At 46.9% G+C, this 18,403-nt stretch overlaps 1 protein-coding gene across 1 annotated transcript in view; it reads left to right on the top strand.

Annotated features, from left to right (window-relative positions):
* LOC146171643 (mitochondrial-processing peptidase subunit alpha) overlaps nucleotides 1-18,403 on the top strand; it is a 167,136-nt gene that overhangs the window by 9,335 nt on the left and 139,398 nt on the right. The window contains exons 3-4 of the mRNA XM_084586384.1: nucleotides 8,051-8,130; nucleotides 12,625-12,707. Coding sequence (XP_084442510.1) covers nucleotides 8,051-8,130; nucleotides 12,625-12,707 — 163 coding nt within the window. The remainder of the gene's footprint in view (nucleotides 1-8,050; nucleotides 8,131-12,624; nucleotides 12,708-18,403) is intronic.

Raw genomic sequence — 18,403 nt, 5'->3', positions numbered from 1 at the left:
AATGTGTGAAGTAAAATTTCCTGCTTGTGTATACAGGTGACAGTGACAACTTGCTAGCCATCGCTAACTGCTTTCCTTGTGTGGCTGGTGATCATAGAATCAGAAGTGTGCGGATAGTACTCAGGGTTCGTATCATGCATAGTGTCATGGAAGAGTGTTCAGATTATCAAAAATTCTGCACATTGCACTCCTGCTTGGGAATTTTACAAATTCATATCAAGCAGGTTCATATGACCAGGATTCTACTGTAATTGTAAGGGTGCCAGCTTATGGCACAAATGCTATTGTTCAAGGCAGCAGTTGCTCTGGTGCTGGATCGGAGGCATTGTCTTCATTAGTTGCCATTGTCTTCTCTGCATATTATAAATGCATGATGCACTCACACGCACACACACGCGCGCGTGCACGCACACACACACACAGTTAAACCTCTATGTAACTAGCGAATTCCGCAATACTGTTACAGTCGAACCCGGATATATCGAATTTTGGTTATATCAAACTCACGGTATATCTCCTTGAAAATCCCAATGTAAAAGTATAGGAAAGCCGCGTCATATATCGAACTAGATTTCACCGGTCGTTCGATATATCGAACTCCGCACCACGCACTGGAAAGTGTGCCTTCCCCAAAGACGATCGCATCACCCTCGGCCGTTTGCCGTGTGACGTTTTCAAGCCACGCGCGGAAAGAATGAGAGGGGACAGTTCGGCTAGGACAGCGCCACGCCCATTCCCCAAAGGGTCGCGCATCTGCGGTTATCGTTTCCCGCTCGCCAGCACGTGACGTTTGCAAGCCATGTGCGTGAATGAACCAGAGAGAACCGGTGGGAACGAGAGGGGAAAAACGCGATAGTGCGAAGCGCATAGGTGTGCCCATTCTTTTGTCGAGCTATCTCTCTCCATCCTCTTTCCTGGCCTTCGTTCGCAGTAGCACGCGTTACGCATGCGCCAAGCCAGTTCAGACAGAACGTCGAACGCTTTCTCCAGGGTGTGTTGCGAACCCTCTGCGAACCCTGTGCGCGCGGCGGCTGACGTGGCTATGACGCCTGCGGAAGTTAAAGGGACACTAAAGACATCCAAAGATTGTATGAAAATCTAATAAACTGCATTTCATGACACTGTCGCCACATATCCGGCAGCAAAAAAATCGAATAATTGCTGAGATATTGCGATAAGAAGTTGAGGTTTTTTCTTGTTCCCGCCTGTCGAATTGAAACTGTTCCCTCCGACTACGTAGTCGGAGTTGAGTGACGCACACTATGATGTAAGCAGAGACTCCGTGATAGCTAGCGAGCCGGCGCGGCCCGCGGCGTCGCATCCCTCAAGGGCCAACATGGCAACAGCGTACTCGCAATGACGGCCACAGCCAAAATAAATAAAACGATGAAGAGTGTAATTTACCGAGCGATGGGCCCATAAAGGAAGAAAAAAAAAAAAAAACATAGAGCGCTTGTAATGCACAATACTTTTGCTCCTTCTTGCACTGTGTATAAACAAACTGGGCCCTCAGGTTATATTCGAGACGAAACCTACGACCACATTAAAACGGGCAGTATAATTCGAATTTGTCAGCCTCCGTGATTCCTAGCGCGTCACGTGATTTGTAGTTGCGCATTTCGGCTGTGGCGGCGATACCTGTATTTCTGTTCTTCCTCTTTACTACCTTATAACAGCTCTGTTTTCAGTAAGAGTGGATTTTTTGTAATCAGGAATTGGCATTCTATCGATGCAAGCCCACTTCAGCTTTCTCTTTAGTGTCCCTTTAAGAAGCCGCAGATCTATCTTTTTTTTTTGCGAGAGTCGTTATTTCTTATCGTTATGCTGTACGCGCGGCGTAGCGTAAGATATGGCGTTAAGAAGTGCTTTTTTTGTTTGTTTTTTTTGCGGGAGTGTTTATTCTTGCATGTATGCATCAACGAAAGCACGCGGTCAGCTGCGATCATGACACCGGCTTTTAGCATTTTTTCGCTTCAAACAGCATTTGCAGCTACTTTATCACGCTTTCCAATATTTTGTGGCAGTAGACTACGCCCGCCCCAAGCGCGGCGTGATAAATCGAACCAGGCTTGTGCAATCAAGCCATCATGGGCAATCTGCCAAGTTCGCTCCCCGGCGCAGCAGCAGCTATCAAAAGATAAACACGCCGCGACGTTATCGCTGCGCAGCATCTTGGCACACTGCCAAGAAATGAGCTGTGGATGAGACGACCGAAACCAAGTACAACATGCAAGCGATAACGCTGGTGATTTCTGCCGCGGCGACATAGAAACCTTGTTTTGAGCTGCCGCGGTGGCTGGCTCGTACCGCAGAGGGAGGCAGTTCCAACAAGTTGGAAATTTTTTGCTCTGTCGCTGCCGCTCGTCGCTGAGATGGCTTAATCGCTTGCACATTAGCGAGCTGGCCTTAACGCTTTTTTTTTTTTTTCAAATTCTTGAGTGCAAAAGTGGAGGGTGGGTTCATTATGCGAGAGAGTTGATTACGCGACAAATACAGTATCGTTTTTTCGCATCGTAAGTGTCGTCCCAAGCTGATTTCTGTATATCGAATTATCGATATATTGAACTATTTCGCGATCCCCTTCGAGGTCGATATATCCGGGTTTGACTGTACCAAGTTTTTCAATTCCCCAACGCTGCTCCCATTAAAGTGAATGTATTTGAAAACTCCATGTAATGAACATGTCGAGGCGGTTGACCTTGATATAACGAACTCGCGGCACCGACTGTCTCTTAACTAATGCTGAGTTAGTGGAAATTTGGCAGAACCTCGCAGGTTTCATGGTGATGAAGCACAAACTGAAGTGAGAGGAACGCCTAGCATAGCAATGAGTGACCGCAGTTCATACCAACGTTACTAGATACTTTTCCAGTTCTCAAACTCCGGCGCGCCGCCTGACGCTTCTTCGTTGCGCTCCGCTCGGGGGCGCGCGCGAGGCAGTTTGCCCGGACACGGCCGGACTGAACGCAACGGCGCGCACTTTTTTCAAAGCGTGCGCCGTTGCATGCCTCCAGACGAGCCGTGGCCCGGCGAATAGCGGCGCAACATTGTTTTTGACACAAATGTGCTACTACGCGCAGCGAACAGCATGTTGTGGTGGGTGCTGGGCTTGTCCTGCAGCAGCGTGCACGTCTGGAAACGTTTGCTTTTGTATGCGCGGTTGTCGCGCAGTGTGTGACAGTGAATCATGCCACGCTGTTTCATACTGGGTTGTAAAAACGGCTACGGTTCTGTGCAATCTGTTGGAGAGAAGAGAAATTTTTTCAGGCAGCCAGCGCTGAATGCCTGCAGCTATGACACGCAGTACCAAGGCAGGACAAAAAGCTTTCGAGCTCGTGTTCAATTTTTGACCTCCATTTCCGCGATGAGGATATTTCGAAAGTGTTTGAGCCCAAAATTTGAGGGAATTTGGTGACACCACGTGACAAATGGGCACTGAAAGACGATGCCATACCTAGCCTCTTCCCAAACTGTCCGAAGTACCTTTCGAAACCTTTCGAACACGACTGAGAAAAATGCAGTCGAAAAGGGCACGAAGCTGTTTGCCTCGCAAATGACAACGGAGTCCATACGTGTCACATTTTGTCATCGACGCTAGACATTATCAGTTACCTATTCGACAAGGGCGCAATTTACATATTGACCGTCAAGCTTAACCACGACCCGTTGGGATAACAGAATGGCTTTGTTTCAATTTGCCTTTAATATTACAGAGGTGCCCTATACTTACTATATAATGTTTGATATCGTTTTCAGTGGCATTTTGGCCTGGCACGTTCACTTGAGGTGATGAATCCCATCCTACTGCCGTGAATTTATCGCAGATATTTCGCCTGCTAAGCTTGTACACACCTATAAAAACAGCACTGCGTGAAAGTGTTCAAGGGGAACCAAGTGCTGTACTTGTAGGGGAAGAAATATTGAAGACCACTGAAAAGGCATATCGCTCGAACAGGCTTTGCAATTGCAAAGTGAAATTGAGGCTAGGTTGTTAGAAATTACTTCATTTCCATTGTTCCTTCCTGAACAAACGTGTGATGAACACAGCTACTACAGAGATTTTGTAGAGGACAGTGTTGTATACTGCTTAGCTCGATATGTAGTATATAAAGTCGGCAAGCACGCAGATTGCCAGTTTTAGCCGCAGGACATATGTTCAGAAGCTCCAGTAGTAGGCACCGATGCATATTTCACCACATATTGGCTCTTCAAAGAAGGAAGCCTGAGGCAACCCAGCAGGAAGATGCAAATGAGTCAATTTTGCTTTCACGTGATGAGGAAGGTCTCTGTGGCAACCTATTTTGGAAGGTCCTGGATGACTGTAGTCTAACGCGGCTGGGTTGCGATCAGCACAAATACACGTTCCAACGCTCGTATTTTTTTTATCGCAACACGCATTCACTTTTATGCGAGGGATGCGAACTGCCGCATAGAAACCGTGCATGTGTGAAAGTCGCCATCTCGAGTAAGAAAGCTCGTCTCTTGTAAAGGGGTGTTGACCAAGTGAAATATATTTGCGCGTTTTTTGTGCCTTGCAATAAATGCGCTTACACCGCTCAAAGAAGCAGTTTCCTTTGCTTATTTCTTGTTTTCAGCAATTACTGCACGCAATGAGCGGCAGTGAAAGTTTGTTCCAGGCAGCTTCGCCGCTCGTGCTTTCTCGAGTTCATTCCGCTCAATTATAGCCTCTTCTCAATGTCTGAATAGAGCCCTAATGAGTAGAAAAAATATGCGCAACGCAATGCATGTCGCAATGTTAAGGCAAACTACGCGATTTGCCAGGCAAGCCGTAAGCGTTTCGCGTTGCGCTGCTCGGGGCGTCGGGCTAACCGTAGGCCGCCGCGCCATCTGGTGAGAGGAAATGCAAAGGGGCCACGCATCGACGGCCGCCGCGGAGGGAGTTTGAGAACTGGAAAGGATCTAGTAACTTTGGTTCATACAATGCGCGTGTTTCAGCGCCGAAGCTGCATCTCCTTGGCAGACGCAGCAATCTCTGCTGCTTTCGCTGTTGGTGCATGACACTACAAAAGTTCATGCTTAAAAGCTGCAAAAAATAACAATAAAAGACGCGGGGCGAGCAGCTCGCGTCCATCACTGCCATGCGGTTGCTCGCGGGCTCCCGTGCGTCGGTCGCGAAAACAGCGGAGCGCGCTGGCGACACGAGGCAGAGTCGGTTTTCATGGGCAACGGTGGTGGGCAAGCGCGTGCGGCATGGCGCGGCGCCTACTAACACCACCTAGACTACTACAAGGCCTGTGCAAGCTTATATGACGTCATCGTAGTGAGATCATACTGAAAATCGGTTTCACCCTACATGATTGTGTTTTTTTTTTTATTCAACGTTGCTCTGGAGCTACCTAGTGCTAGCGATGAAGAAGGTTATACTTGTGTTACCTGCGTTATCTAATATTGCCAGTCTTGCAAGTATATGAGAAGTTTGACACAATCCACCTGGCATTTATTTCAGTTCCAGAAATGAAGTTGCGAGGAAATTTTTACCATCATTCAGAGTCATTCAGAGTTACTTGAATAAACATTAAGACAGGCACAAAATTCATCTGAGAGCACATTTATTGTTAGATGGATAGATAAAGCTAAGAATGGTAGGCAGAGATATTACTCAGACCGGTGACCTTGACGACACTCGGTGTAGCTTGTCGTGAATACGAGGTCGCTTTTACGAAAGTGCTGGCTGGTCACAAAGCTGTAATGTAAATATAAAAAAGCTGCTTAAGCTGGGAGCAGCGATTGCCATGAGTATATTAACGCAGCGAGCAGCTCACTCAGCTTTAAACCAGTCATTTACTAGCAAAATAAAATTGTTTTCACAAGAAAATACATAATTCAAGTTGCAAAACAATTTTGTTCCGCGCTCAAAACAGGGCGAATGCTACTCGATGATTAGTAGTTGTTCTGTCCAAATTGTGTGCTCAATACATACACCGTGCTAAGTCAAATAGTGGTGAATAGCAGCACGACTATTAGGAAGCAAACAAGAACGCTTTCTTACCACAGTGCATTTCATCGGTAATAAGTTTTTCCACGGCACAGCCTTTCACCTTGCTCCATTTTGAGCCGAGTCCGACGGAAACTTGTAAACTTGCGCTTTGGATCCATTGGCATAGTTAGAGCGACAGTTTAGCGCACAACACCCAGACATTGTAGATACCTTGCTCACAAGCGCCTGTGCAGCACGGATTAGGAACACAGCAAACACAGGCTGAAAACATGCAGCACACTCAGGCCGAGTCGTTCCAGATCGCCTTGCTTGCGTACGCTTGCGCTCGGTGCCACCTATCTATCCCCAAATCTCACTGTCGTGATGTAGGACTAGTGGAAAGGGAAACTGGCGCTAGCCTTCTCTTAGTCTAGGGGGTGTTGGGCCTACCTGGCCTGCGCCTGCGGCAGCGCCAACACGTGCGCTCTCCCCCAGACTGATTTCTCCTCCACACCCTTTCCCCGCTCCCATGTAGACTCATCGCGCGAGCCGCAGAGGAGGTGGAGGCTGCTGCGCTATCAGTGCGATCATGTAACATCCGCTTCTATGACTTGAAATAATTCTGATTTACTGTAAACATCTTCAAGGGGTTTCTCTTACACCAATTCTTAATCTGGCTTTCGTTCTACAGTGTCCTTTTGGGTCTTCACGTGCAAACTGCATGTAACGAAAACCTGGATGCAACTAAAAATCACGGACATTTTACAGTTTCATTATAACCAGGTTTAACTGTATAACTATATATATGTAAGAATTGGCTTGTTTAATTTCCTGGCACCTGTTTGGGGCTTGCTTTGATCTGTGTGCATACAAATAGGTGCTCTCAAATAAGGCAAGGGGCCGGGGGGGCAGTTCTCATTCCGCACGTGATGCAAGGGGGATGAAGTGCCCATAATGCAGGGGCCACTTTTACACCACTTCGTTCTGGGGGAAGGTGCGCTCCTTAATTCTGTGCAGCAGCAGCTGAGATTTGCCAGTGACTGGCCAACTGCACAGGGTAGTTTATCTTGTATTTTACCCCCTGGTGAAATGTCCTAATTTTCACACTGTTACATTGCTTAGTTTTCTTCACAAGTCTTTGGCATGCTGTATTACTAAACGTTAGGCACCTTCACAATGGCCTAAGCCTAGAGAATGGTTTTTAGAATACTGATTCATTCAATTTCTGCACGTGTGTTTTGTCTGTTGAGAGTTACTTCAGTACTGCCCCTTTCAATTAGTGCATGAATAAACAAATGTATGTATATTAACAAGCCCCTAGTGGCACACCTTCCGCTTATTTCCGAAGAAGGTTTCACAAAGCTGCTCAGTGACCGACAGCAGTCAAGCCAGTGAATAAATGTGAATTGATGACACGTTAGTGGAGATTATGAAATAGGCGTGTAGTCATTACATGGTTCTCCAGGAAATTCTGAGAGGTGGACATTTGAGGAAGTGGGGGGGGGGGGGGGGGGGTGAAGCGGCTACGTAAATTGCCCCATTATGTTTTGAGGGTGCATCCTCAAAATGCAATGGTTTTGCTGAACTTGGCGTACTCAGAGCGGGAGAAGCACATGGACTTAAGGAACCAAAGTATGAGCAGGCATTAGAATGGCGTGATGCCATCCTGAAATAAAATAAGAAGCCAGTGACACGCGCTGCAGTGTCTCAAACGGTGGGGATAGTTACATCGCTCACAGAAAGTTAGTTGTCCCCGAGTATAGCAGACTTGAAGCTGAACAGGTGGGCAGTGGTGGGCGGATGGTTGGTCTTGGAGATACTATAGATGGCAAACCACTGCCAACCACGGTGGGGAGAACCCTGAGTCATCATAAAGGGATTTAATTCCAGGGGGAGGGTAAGGTGACTGCTGCAGCAGTTGGCGTGGATACGGGAGGAGAGGCTGGTGAGGATGACGACTTATGTGTGGCTCTAGTGCTCACTGTGGATGTGAAAAACCAGCAGTCACATTTAATAATTTATTTTTACTCTTAATGCTTGGAGCATTCGAATGTGCTTAACTACAGTCGAGGGTAGCAGCAGCTGTTCACTCTTTGTTTCCTCACTTTGCAGTGGTGATCGATTCCGGGTCGAGGTACGAAGCTCCTTACCCGAGTGGCATTTCCCATTTTCTGGAGAAGCTGGCCTTCAACGTAAGCTGTCTCTGTCAATCAAGAAGTGCACTTGCATGCTTGGTCCTTGAGGAGTGTTGCGGGGGTACTCACATGCTACCTTGCTGCCTTTACATTTTCTCGGCTGTTGGCTCATGACCAAGTTGGGCGCAGTGGTGCAACTTGCTTGCCAGGAAATGAGAAGACTGTAAATTTGTTAGCTTAGGGGAAGGATTTGTCAGAGCCCTCTGGCACTGTTAATGAGGCTAAAATGAGGCAGGCTTGAATGCGGAGGAGTTTGGAAAGAAACGTCTGGCAAGCGCTGCAGAAAAAAAAAAAAAAAAATTGCAGCAATTTCTTCAGGCAATTAGTTGCTAATGTTTAGGCCGTTTTCAGTGGCTTTTCTGCTCTGTAAGAGAGCTGCCCAATGTTTACTCAAATCTGTTTACAACCGCTGTGCAGGCTCCCGGGTCTTTCAGAGAAGGATTTTATATGGTTCTCACCCTTTCCTGTAGAGGTGATGTGGTGGTTGTTTTCTTTTATGCTTTTGTGCATCTGAGTATGATCAAGTGTGCAAAATACTTGTAGCACTAAAATTTTGGAATAGGCCCAGTTAAACATGGTTCTATCAAACCGCCATGTACAGGTGCATTCTTCAGTATTACCCATATGTTGCCTCCATTTAAAATGGCTTCTGTTTGCTTGTGTCATGTTCTCAAAATGGGAATTTTGGACTCCTCTCATATGCAGGGGAACACAATATGTTGCCGCCTTTTGAAGATGTGGAGCATGCGTGCAGAGTTTTTGATTTTTGCTCCGGAATTGTTGAGAAGGGCATTTCTTGCCAAAGGTAACCGAGCAGCCGTGTTGGCTGCCGAGCAGTGGTGCTGCACGCTGCAGTGGTGGCTCTTGCTTCCTGGTCACGTAACTAGCTGATGTAAGCTTGTGTCCTCGCTTAGTTCCTGAGGGGCAAAATCGCATTCTGTACTTGCTCCCCACTCATCACCTAAGGAGGGAGAATGGCGGCCTACGTTTGACAGTTTAATGGCGTAGCCAGAGGGAGCATGGGGGAAGCAGCAGGTACCTCCACGGTCGGTCGAGAGCAGCTCGGCCATGTTGCCTGCCCCCACCCACTTGTAGCGGCAGAGGTGGTGGCTGCTGCCACAGTCGCACAATAAGCCAGCATGATCACGAAAGGTGCTGTCATGACTTTGAGTAACGCAGATTGGCTTGAGCAGGATTGGAATGACCTGATTAGTAATTATTGCAACTTAGCCTTTGCAAAATAGATTTAGATATAATAATTCCAGCACCTCAACAGTGAGTACAAATTCGGAATTCACAGGGAAAAACACATTTGTGTGCATTTTGTAAGGCTCTGGCTTGAGACTTTTGAAGTGCCAGTCAAAGGAAGCCAAGCAATGGTCGAGAGGGTGCCTTGGTCTGTTTTGACAAGTGGAATTCTCTTTGCATGGGGTTATCCCTGGTGGAGTTTGTCTAGGCTTCCAAAGAAGGGGAGGTGACTAAGGTGAAGAAGGGTTGTATCGAAGATGGCTTTATCTGAACTGGGAACCCCGTGACCTCTAGAGAAATGAACAAGTGGCAGCAGCGGGGCAAAGAACAGCGTGCAAAGTATAACATGAATCGCCACTAGAAGCAGGCTCAATCTTTCGTGCATGTTTAGGAAAGGTTAGTGATTCCCGAGGGGACCCGATAGGAAACAGCAGAATACTTGAGCAGAGCGCTGAGGAAATCGTGAAATGGGGTGGTAGAGGAGTATGGGGTGCCAACCATGGCCAGGCTCGAGGAGAGCACGGAGGCACCTGCTCTTTCACGCATGTTCCTGATCACAAGCCTCCCTGCCGCCCAGAAAATGGCCTCGCATTATTACCAGCCATCCCTCTCCGCTAGCCTTGCTGCCAACGTGCGAGAGCTGCAAACACCTGAATCTCGTTACCAACTGCGTCGCAGCAATGGGCATGCACTGTTTGCTCTGTTGGTGAATCCTAATCGCAGAACTGGAGTGGTCCGCTTGCTCTGTGACAGAGCCCTATCTGCAGTAAGAAACAGTCCATGTTCTGGACCTGCACGCTCAGGATACACTTTCTCCAAATCGAGCAGATAACATTGCTGTGAAAGTGCTTCAACTCTGATTGGAATTCAGTATGAGAGTTCTTTTTTCCTTTGTCCCTTTATATTTAATTCCTATAACTGTTATAGTACCACGTTCCGAATGTGAAAGCAGTAATGACTGCTGCGTTTTCCACGAAGGTGTACTGTCAGCACTGGAGCACAGCGCGTTGCAATCGTAGACATTCCTCCCTTGTCAGTTGGTGTTCTATTGTCGCATCTCTACAGTTCTTCCAAATTTCCAGTAACTTGTCGTATTGTATTCATCAGGGCCATGTGCTGAAACATGTTGGTTACATGAAATTTTCAGGTATGTGAGCTTCAGTGGGATTGTGTTGGGAAATTGAGAAATTTGCTAGTTCTAAGGAAATCACTCGTAGTGAAGGCCTGGTGCAGTTACGCTGAGTAGCCATGCTTTTTAACCACTGCAAAAATTTGTCATAGCCAAAGCGCATGTGAACCAGTTATAATATTTTTTGTATATAGAGTCCTATTGGAGAGCAACCAAAAGGTTTCACATTGTTCACCTTGTATGAGAACTTGTCTTACGGAAATCAGCTGTGCGGGAGATTGCATGACATGCTGCTTGCATTGCAGCAAGTCAGTTGGGTTGAGCAGCTCACTGGTGCACGATAGCCCATGCTGGAAGAGAAGTGCTGTGAAACCTCAATATAACGAATCCCATGGTACCGCCAAAAATCGTTATTTTGAAATATTGTTGTAATGAAAAATCTGCGATTATAAGCCTATGGTCAAACCTAGGTATGAAAATGTACCTTGGCAGTAGGCATGTGTGTAGACAAGCGAAAAATTAAATGTTGCACTAACTCAAAGCTAATTTATTAAAGAAATCAATTATTTTCTTCTGCCTTGTGCAGCAAACACGACCATGCACTACTTTACACCACTATAGCGCATACACCTTCCACTTTGTGTGACACTTCATCTTCAGTGCTTCCTGAAGTTTGGAAATCTTTGATCGTGGCGGTTGATGGGGCAATGCTAGCTGTCTGCAGAGGCCGATTTGCTTTTTCCCTGCGTCGATTTCTGGCAGCGAAAGCTGTGTTCCTATCTTCGTACTTTGCTGGCTGCAGTCATCGTCAGGTCTCGCACAGAAACGTCACAATAAGATAATCTGCGACAAAAAAAATACCGTCCCGCACACGCTAATGGCACAGATGAATGACCGGCAAACGACACACAAGACAGGAAGAAAAAAGGTTGGCGGCTAGGCCTGCTGGCTACTGCGTAATAAACCACAGCTTTGTGGCGGTGCTAGGAGCTGGCACTAGATATGCTGATGATAGCTACAGTCCACGGACCATACACATAGAAACGGCGGTTTCTGTTTCACGCGAGAGTTGCAAGCTGCAGCGCTGTTCATTTTAGCCGAATTTTTAATGCTGATGTTTCCAGATTATAGAAAAAAATTATGTAGATTATTCTGAAATACGTTGTATTTGCTCACATAATGAACCCACCTTTATTCAAGAAACATTGATGTCAGTTTGGGGGTAGTGTTCATTATGCAGAAAAAAAAAAAACTTTTTTTTTTTTTGCGAGAGGCGTCCACCCTCCCACCCATCAGTCACTAACGAAAGCACACGGTCAGCCGCGATCATGAAACCTTCATTTTTCACTTCAAAAGGTGTTTGCTGCTTCTCCTGTTGGAATGATTTTGTGGCAGTGGAATGCGGCCACTGGGCCAAATCGTGGCATGTACTGAAAACCAGCACGCTTGTGCAACCGAACCAGCTGAGCGAGTAGCTGTTAGTTTTCCAGTCAAGGGCCCTGGTACTCCATCAAGTCCCTTCTCCCTCACTGCAAGAGCTTACTTCAAAAGATACATATGCATTGGGATGTTATTGCTGCGCAGCATCTTGGTACGCTGCCAAGAAATGCCACGCGAAATGAAGAGACTCGCTGACTTTTTTTTTTTTTTTAATTCTCAGCGTCAAAAGGGGGGGTTCATAATTCAAGTAAATATGGTACACTATTTTGAGATTCGTAATTCTGAAATAGTTTTACATTGAAAACAGGAAATCTGCTGGGGATTCTTAAAAAAATTTGTTAATTTTTAAAATTCGTTAATGTGGTATTTGTAAGAATGAGATTTCGTGGTACCAGCATCTCTGCCTCTCGTTAAGCTGATGCTGTTAGGTGCACTTTTTCTTTGTGTAATGAATGTCCTCACTGCTGCTTTGTTCACAAGTTATAATTTGGTAGTTATTCTGAAATTCTGCCTAGTAGAGGGCTGATAGTGAAGCTATCTGCATGCCACAACAAGTGCTCTGTGCAAGCGTATTTGCTCATCAGTGGACGGCTGGTCTGAGCACAGCTCTCTTTGAGTGTTGCTGGAATCCTTTGGCTGAAACTGAATTGCATGTGTGGATGTCTCTTGTGCAGTCCACCAGAGAGTTCAGGGACCAGGACGCAGTGCTCCAGGAGCTGGAGAAGCAGGGTGGCATCTGTGACTGCCAAGGCTCCAGGCAAGTAACCGTGTGGTGTGCACCCTTGGGAATAGGGGCGCTCTCAAAACATGCACCCTCTTGTTTTCAAGTTTTGGTTTGTAGGCACTGGGGCATGTAGCCTTCACACTGTGTACCCCTTTCCTGAAATTCCGAGTCTCTCCAGCACTGAGAAAAATGCTTCAATGCCACGAAAAAACATCTAGTGGAATTTGAATACAGCGCAGCCACAGTGTTATTAGTTGTTCCTGGTACCATGGTACCCTTGTCAGCCGGCCAACCTGAAAACAGTGTGTGTGTCAACAGAGGCGTGGGATCCCCTTTTACGGTTACCCGTCGTCACTCTATGAGGTTTGAGAACGCAGTTAAAAGGCCAACCCGTGAAGTACATGTGTCCATGTGTGATTGAGGGATAAGTTCAAGAAAGTTGCTTTTTTTTACAACAATTCGATATTTATAGCTAGTACAGTGCAGTCCACTTATAACGATGCCAGATATAATGACATATCACTTATAGCGATTAAATTCTTGTGATTTATCATTTTTTCCATTGCGCCTATGTAAAATAAACCAGATATAATGATCGATTATTGGCGGTACATTGGATACAACAATATATTTATCGCCGCCCTGTAGGTGTTTACCATGAAAATTTGACTGAATATTCAATAAAAGATGAAATATTTGCAAGACAATGACATGAAAACTTGACATATGCGACCTAAACGGAATAAAATGAGCACTGTCATCATCGCATTCGCAGCCGCGCAAAGGAAGCTGCTGCGGCCGTATCGTCATCGCCATCACCGATTCCGCGTCCGTGGAAGATGGCGATGACCACATAGATGGACGGCGCGATAGCTCACGAGGTGAAACGGCAGATTCATTGAGATTTTTGGCAGGGCTTCAAGGTTGGAAGCCTCGTGCAAAAATGCAGACATTCGCACTTTACGATTTTAACTATCATCAAGGCTGGGGATGTCCTTCAGTTCATCCAGCCGCTAATCAGTTTCCTGCACGCAAAAAGGACTGCCGCCAGCGTACACGCTACTGGAAGCGATGCTCACAGCGATTGTCACGCTTCAGCTGCTGCTCAAGTGGGCGCGAATTTCCAACTTCTTTAAGTATGCTTAAGTTACTTTATGGCTACTGATGTATGCTGTAATGAAGTGTTTAGCGCTCTTTACAATGATTAGCATTGTTAAACCCAATTTACTCATCGCTGGTAAGTAGGCAAGCCAACAGCATGGGAAAATACGTTGGAGTGCTTTTTTTTCTTATATTTCTTTTTTTTTTCCGCCGGTCCAGATATAACGATAATCAGTTATAACAATCGGATTTTCAGGTTTTCTCAGAGTACAGTGAAATCTCGTTGATACGATTCGGCTAAATACGCTTTTCGGCATAATACTTTTTTTTTCGTTCCCGGCCGATGCCCTATAGAGGTAATGCATTTTTGTACGGCTAATACGATCGTATTTCCACGTCGGTTTGGATAATACGATCGTGGAAACGTCTTCCGTAAATCTCGCGCAGTTTCGATTTTCGCGCCAGGAGGCAGCAAAAGTGTCCTAGCGGGATCTGACAGTAGCTGCAGATATTTTCCCTGTTCTCTCCTTATTCTGCATTTATCTTCTCCCATCCAGTTGTAGTCCCCAGCCCTGTTTTTCCCATTTCTCTGATCAGATCACTTGCATCCCACTACATTTCACCTACCGCAGTCACTATTATGGAGGCATGATGAAAAGAGGGATGTGATTGGCTCCGATATCACGAGATAGGTCAATGCTATTTTCCAGAGGGAGTTTTTCTCTTTTTTTTTTTTTGCCTTGAATTTCAAGCGAGTAGTTCCACACTCCCTTCTTCCTGTTGGACTTCCCTATCCATATGCCTGGCTTCTCTCTGGCTAATTCAGGTCTTGTTACCCGCAGAAGAAGATGGAAAGGGGCCAAGAAGAACCATTCCAATTGGTTGAAAGGGCAGGGTTGGGGGCGGCATCGGGTTCAGTAGCCCAGCTTGCCTGATCGGCGGCGTCTTGCGTCGCTGGCAATCACGGCACGTTTTTACGTGGTATGCATGGCGGCTAAAGCGATGGCCTCGCCTTTTATACAATTGCGTGATAGGAGCGGTAGTTAGGCCGCCGGCGGAGGCTGCACGTCCGCAGCGAGCGCACGAGCACGGCCGCTCGATGGACAGTGCGCTTCCATCGAGCGGCCGTGGCACGGCTGAAAAGCCTGGAGTTTTTGTTTCATTTCTGTTTTCCCGAAAGCTGGATGACCCCGTTTTGCACATCATGCCTAAAAGTGCCTGTAAGGCTTTTGTTTGTATTAGCATGTTGTGATTCGTTTTAGCCGCTATGGGCAAACTTGAATCGCAGTTCTGAGCCTAACGCGCGCAAGCTTGAGTTTCCTATTCTCGAAACGGGCTCTGGCGCTTGCAATGGTCAGTCCTGCATCCATTAGCAACTGGTTGCTTCCCTGGACGACGCCTTCAATGGCTTCATTGTCTTTGGTACCCAATCTACTTCTATAATTCGTTCAGCCTGACCGAATGCAAGAGCGAGACAGCAAATATTCGTGACATCAGTTTTTTACCTTTTTTTTTTATTTATGAAGCAAGGCGCTGAGGAAAGCTGCCTCGACCGAAGGCAAAGCAGTGCTTGTGACTGGTGAGTAGCCCTCTTTGACCCAGTGGTACGACTGCGCATTAAAAGGTTGTTAGGAGAGAGAGAGAGATCATGGTCGTAACTTCCCTAGCGCTCGTGGCCGATTTTCGATGTTGGACATGACCTTTGCTAGACACGTGTAGGAATCACATCTCTCCAACTATGATGATGACATCAGAGCCAGTCCTTTGCAGAGGGTGGGCAGAGCTACTGAAATTATCGCATCGAGCGAAACTACAGGCACGGCGGACTGAACACGCGACGACATGCGCTTCGTATGCTCGAGGCTTGGCCTGGCTCGGCTCGGCTCGAGTCCGGCCGTGCCTCAGCACAGCGTCTGCAGCAGTGTGGCGGCCTCTGGGAGCCATTTTCCCAAGCTCGCACAACAAAAGCGCCGAAGCGCACCGAAGGTTTTTAGCGCCATCTATCCTAAGACATAGTAATCACGGTAAAATCACGTGACCAAGAAGTAGTGATTGGCGCATGCATTGACGATGCTGTAGGCTTTGTTGGCTTTGTGTTTGCCATTTCTCGTTGCCATTTTGGTTTTCCGAGCGTTCAGCTTGCACTTCGCACTTATCGTTTTTGTTTTGGTGCCGCGTTTCACCCGTGCGCTTCACCATGTCTAGGAAGCGTAAAGTGTTATCGCTGAAAGAGAAACTTGATATTCTCGTAAAAGTCGACGACAATCCGCAGAAGAAACGTGTCGACCTGGCACACGAACTTTGTTTGCCTGTCTCCACGCTGAACACGATCGTCGGCAAGCGAGAAGAAATTCGGAAAAACATTCAAGTCTTCGGCGCCGGCGTGAAGCAAACAAGGGGCGCCCAGCATGGCAAGATGGAAGAGGTTCTACTGGCGTGGTTCAGGGAAGTAAGGGTGGCGGGCGTGAACGTGGACGAGACAGTTGTTCGCGAGAAAGCTGATGAGATTGCACTCTCGTTGGGCATTGAAGATTTTAAAGCTTCGGGCGGGTGGCTCCATCGTTTTAAAACATGACATGGCCTGTCGTATAAAACCGTTTCCGGCGAAAGGAAATCTGCCGACCAAGATCAGGTCTCCAACTGGCTTTCGACTCTGCCGGCGGTGATTGCTCAATACCAGCCAAGGGACGTGTTCAACGCAGATGAAGCTGGGTTGTTCATCAACCTCCAGCCCGAGAAAAGTCTCAGTATGAAAGGTGAGACGTGTCAAGGTGGAAAAAAAAGCAAAGAAAGAGTCGCCGTATTGTTGTGCTGCAATGCTGATGGAACCGAGAAGCTCAAGCCTACCGTCATTGGCAAGTTCTGGAAGCCACGCTGCTTCTCGCATAACCCACGCCTTCCTGTCGTTTACAAAGTGAATAGAAAGGCATGGATGACCGGAGCCCTTTTCACAGAGTTCCTCACCCATCTGGATGCCCGGATGCGTGCCGAGAACCGTAGAATTCTTCTATTTGTCGACAATTGTGCCGCGCACCCTGTCGATACTTCGTGGCTGCAAAACGTCAGAGTAATTTTCCTGCCGCCCAACTGCACCAGCCACTTGCAGCCCCTAGATGCAGGAATCATTAGAAACGTGAAATTTCACTTTAGGAGCTTGTTGGTCAGACGCTTTTTGGCCAAGATTGACCGGAAAGATGCCAGCTTGAAGGTGGATCTTCTTGATGCCATTCATTTTCTAGCGATGTCATGGGATCGCGTCAAACCCGACACCATCGCCAACTGCTTCAAGAAGTGTGGCTTTTTTGTGCATCTGGCGATACGGAGGAACATGGAGCTGACAGCGCAGAGATTGACATCCCGGACTGGGGTGACCTCGATGTCGGCGTGTCTCCGGAAGAGTTTGTATCGGCGGACGACCAACTGGCGACATGCGAATTGCGCACCGTCCAAGACATCATTGCAGATGTTACCGCTGAAGAGGAGAGCGACGACGATGACAACCAAGACACCGGAGATTGCAGCGGTGATCGTCGGCCATTAAATACTGACGGTGCACTCCAAGCTTTGGACGGGCTTCGTGGCTTTGTCGCGTCTGCGGAGCCGAGTGAGGAAACTGCTACTCGTTTCTACGAGTTCCAAAAAAGCTTTCTTCAGGACCTCAAAAAGCAAAAAAGTGCAACGCAAAGTGACGGATTATTTTAACGTGCTTTAATAAAAGCAAGTTCTGTGCCAAGTATGTATTATTCGCGATCTTTTGGAGTCCGTTTTGGATAATACGATTTTCGGATAATACGCTTTTATTGTCGGAGTCCGTGGGAATCGTATCAACGAGATTCTACTGTATCGTTATAAGTGGACAGCACTTTAGTCCAAATTACAAAGTTATAAAAGACGACTCGGTAACTGACAAATGGGAAAACCCGACAATGAACAAAACACTGCGATAAGAGAAGACTATAAAGATAAAGCAAGTATTCCAGATAGAGTAGATAGGGGCAAGAGTTACGCAGAAACCACACCGTAAAATGGTAAGCCAGATGAAGGCAAAAACAATATTCAATTAGGCACAGAAGGCGTCTAACGGCAAAGCCTTCAAAGCACTTATGTGTTTTATGAGAGACACAAACTTGATTGAGAAACTGTGACTGTGCTCCTCGCTGCCTTACCTTTCCTATCATTCTCTTCTATCTTTCTCCTTTAAACTCCTCATTCCCCTTCCCCAGTGCAGGGTAGCAAACCGGAAGCTTTCCTGGTTAACCTCTCTGCCTTCTCTCTCTTTCTCTCTCTCAAACCGTCAGTCTGTGGCAAAAAGGAATTCTCACGGCTTTCTTGTTCGATGAGGCATCGGAGTTGCCAACGTTACTAGAACCAGTTTCAGTTTGAAAACTCGTTGCCTCCGCTGCACATCGCGGGCAGTGCCTTTCTCGGGTAGGTGGCGCGGTGGTTGAAACTGGCTCCTGACTGACGCGGCAGCAAAAGTTGGGGCGTGATGGCTGAAGGGCAGCATTTGCGAAGTAATAATTTGTCTGAAGCAATAATGCGATTTGTTTTTTCCAATAGCTGCACCCTTCATAGTCACAAAACTGTTACGAACTAATGTAAAACCCTGCAAGCAGCTTTTCTTAAGG

Source organism: Amblyomma maculatum, unplaced genomic scaffold, assembly GCF_055883805.1.
Source record: "Amblyomma maculatum isolate TAMU_Amacu unplaced genomic scaffold, ASM5588380v1 scaffold_19, whole genome shotgun sequence".
Lineage (NCBI taxonomy): Eukaryota > Metazoa > Arthropoda > Arachnida > Ixodida > Ixodidae > Amblyomma > Amblyomma maculatum.
The sequence above is the reverse complement of the archived record's forward strand: the minus strand, read 5'-3'. Positions and strand labels throughout refer to the sequence as shown.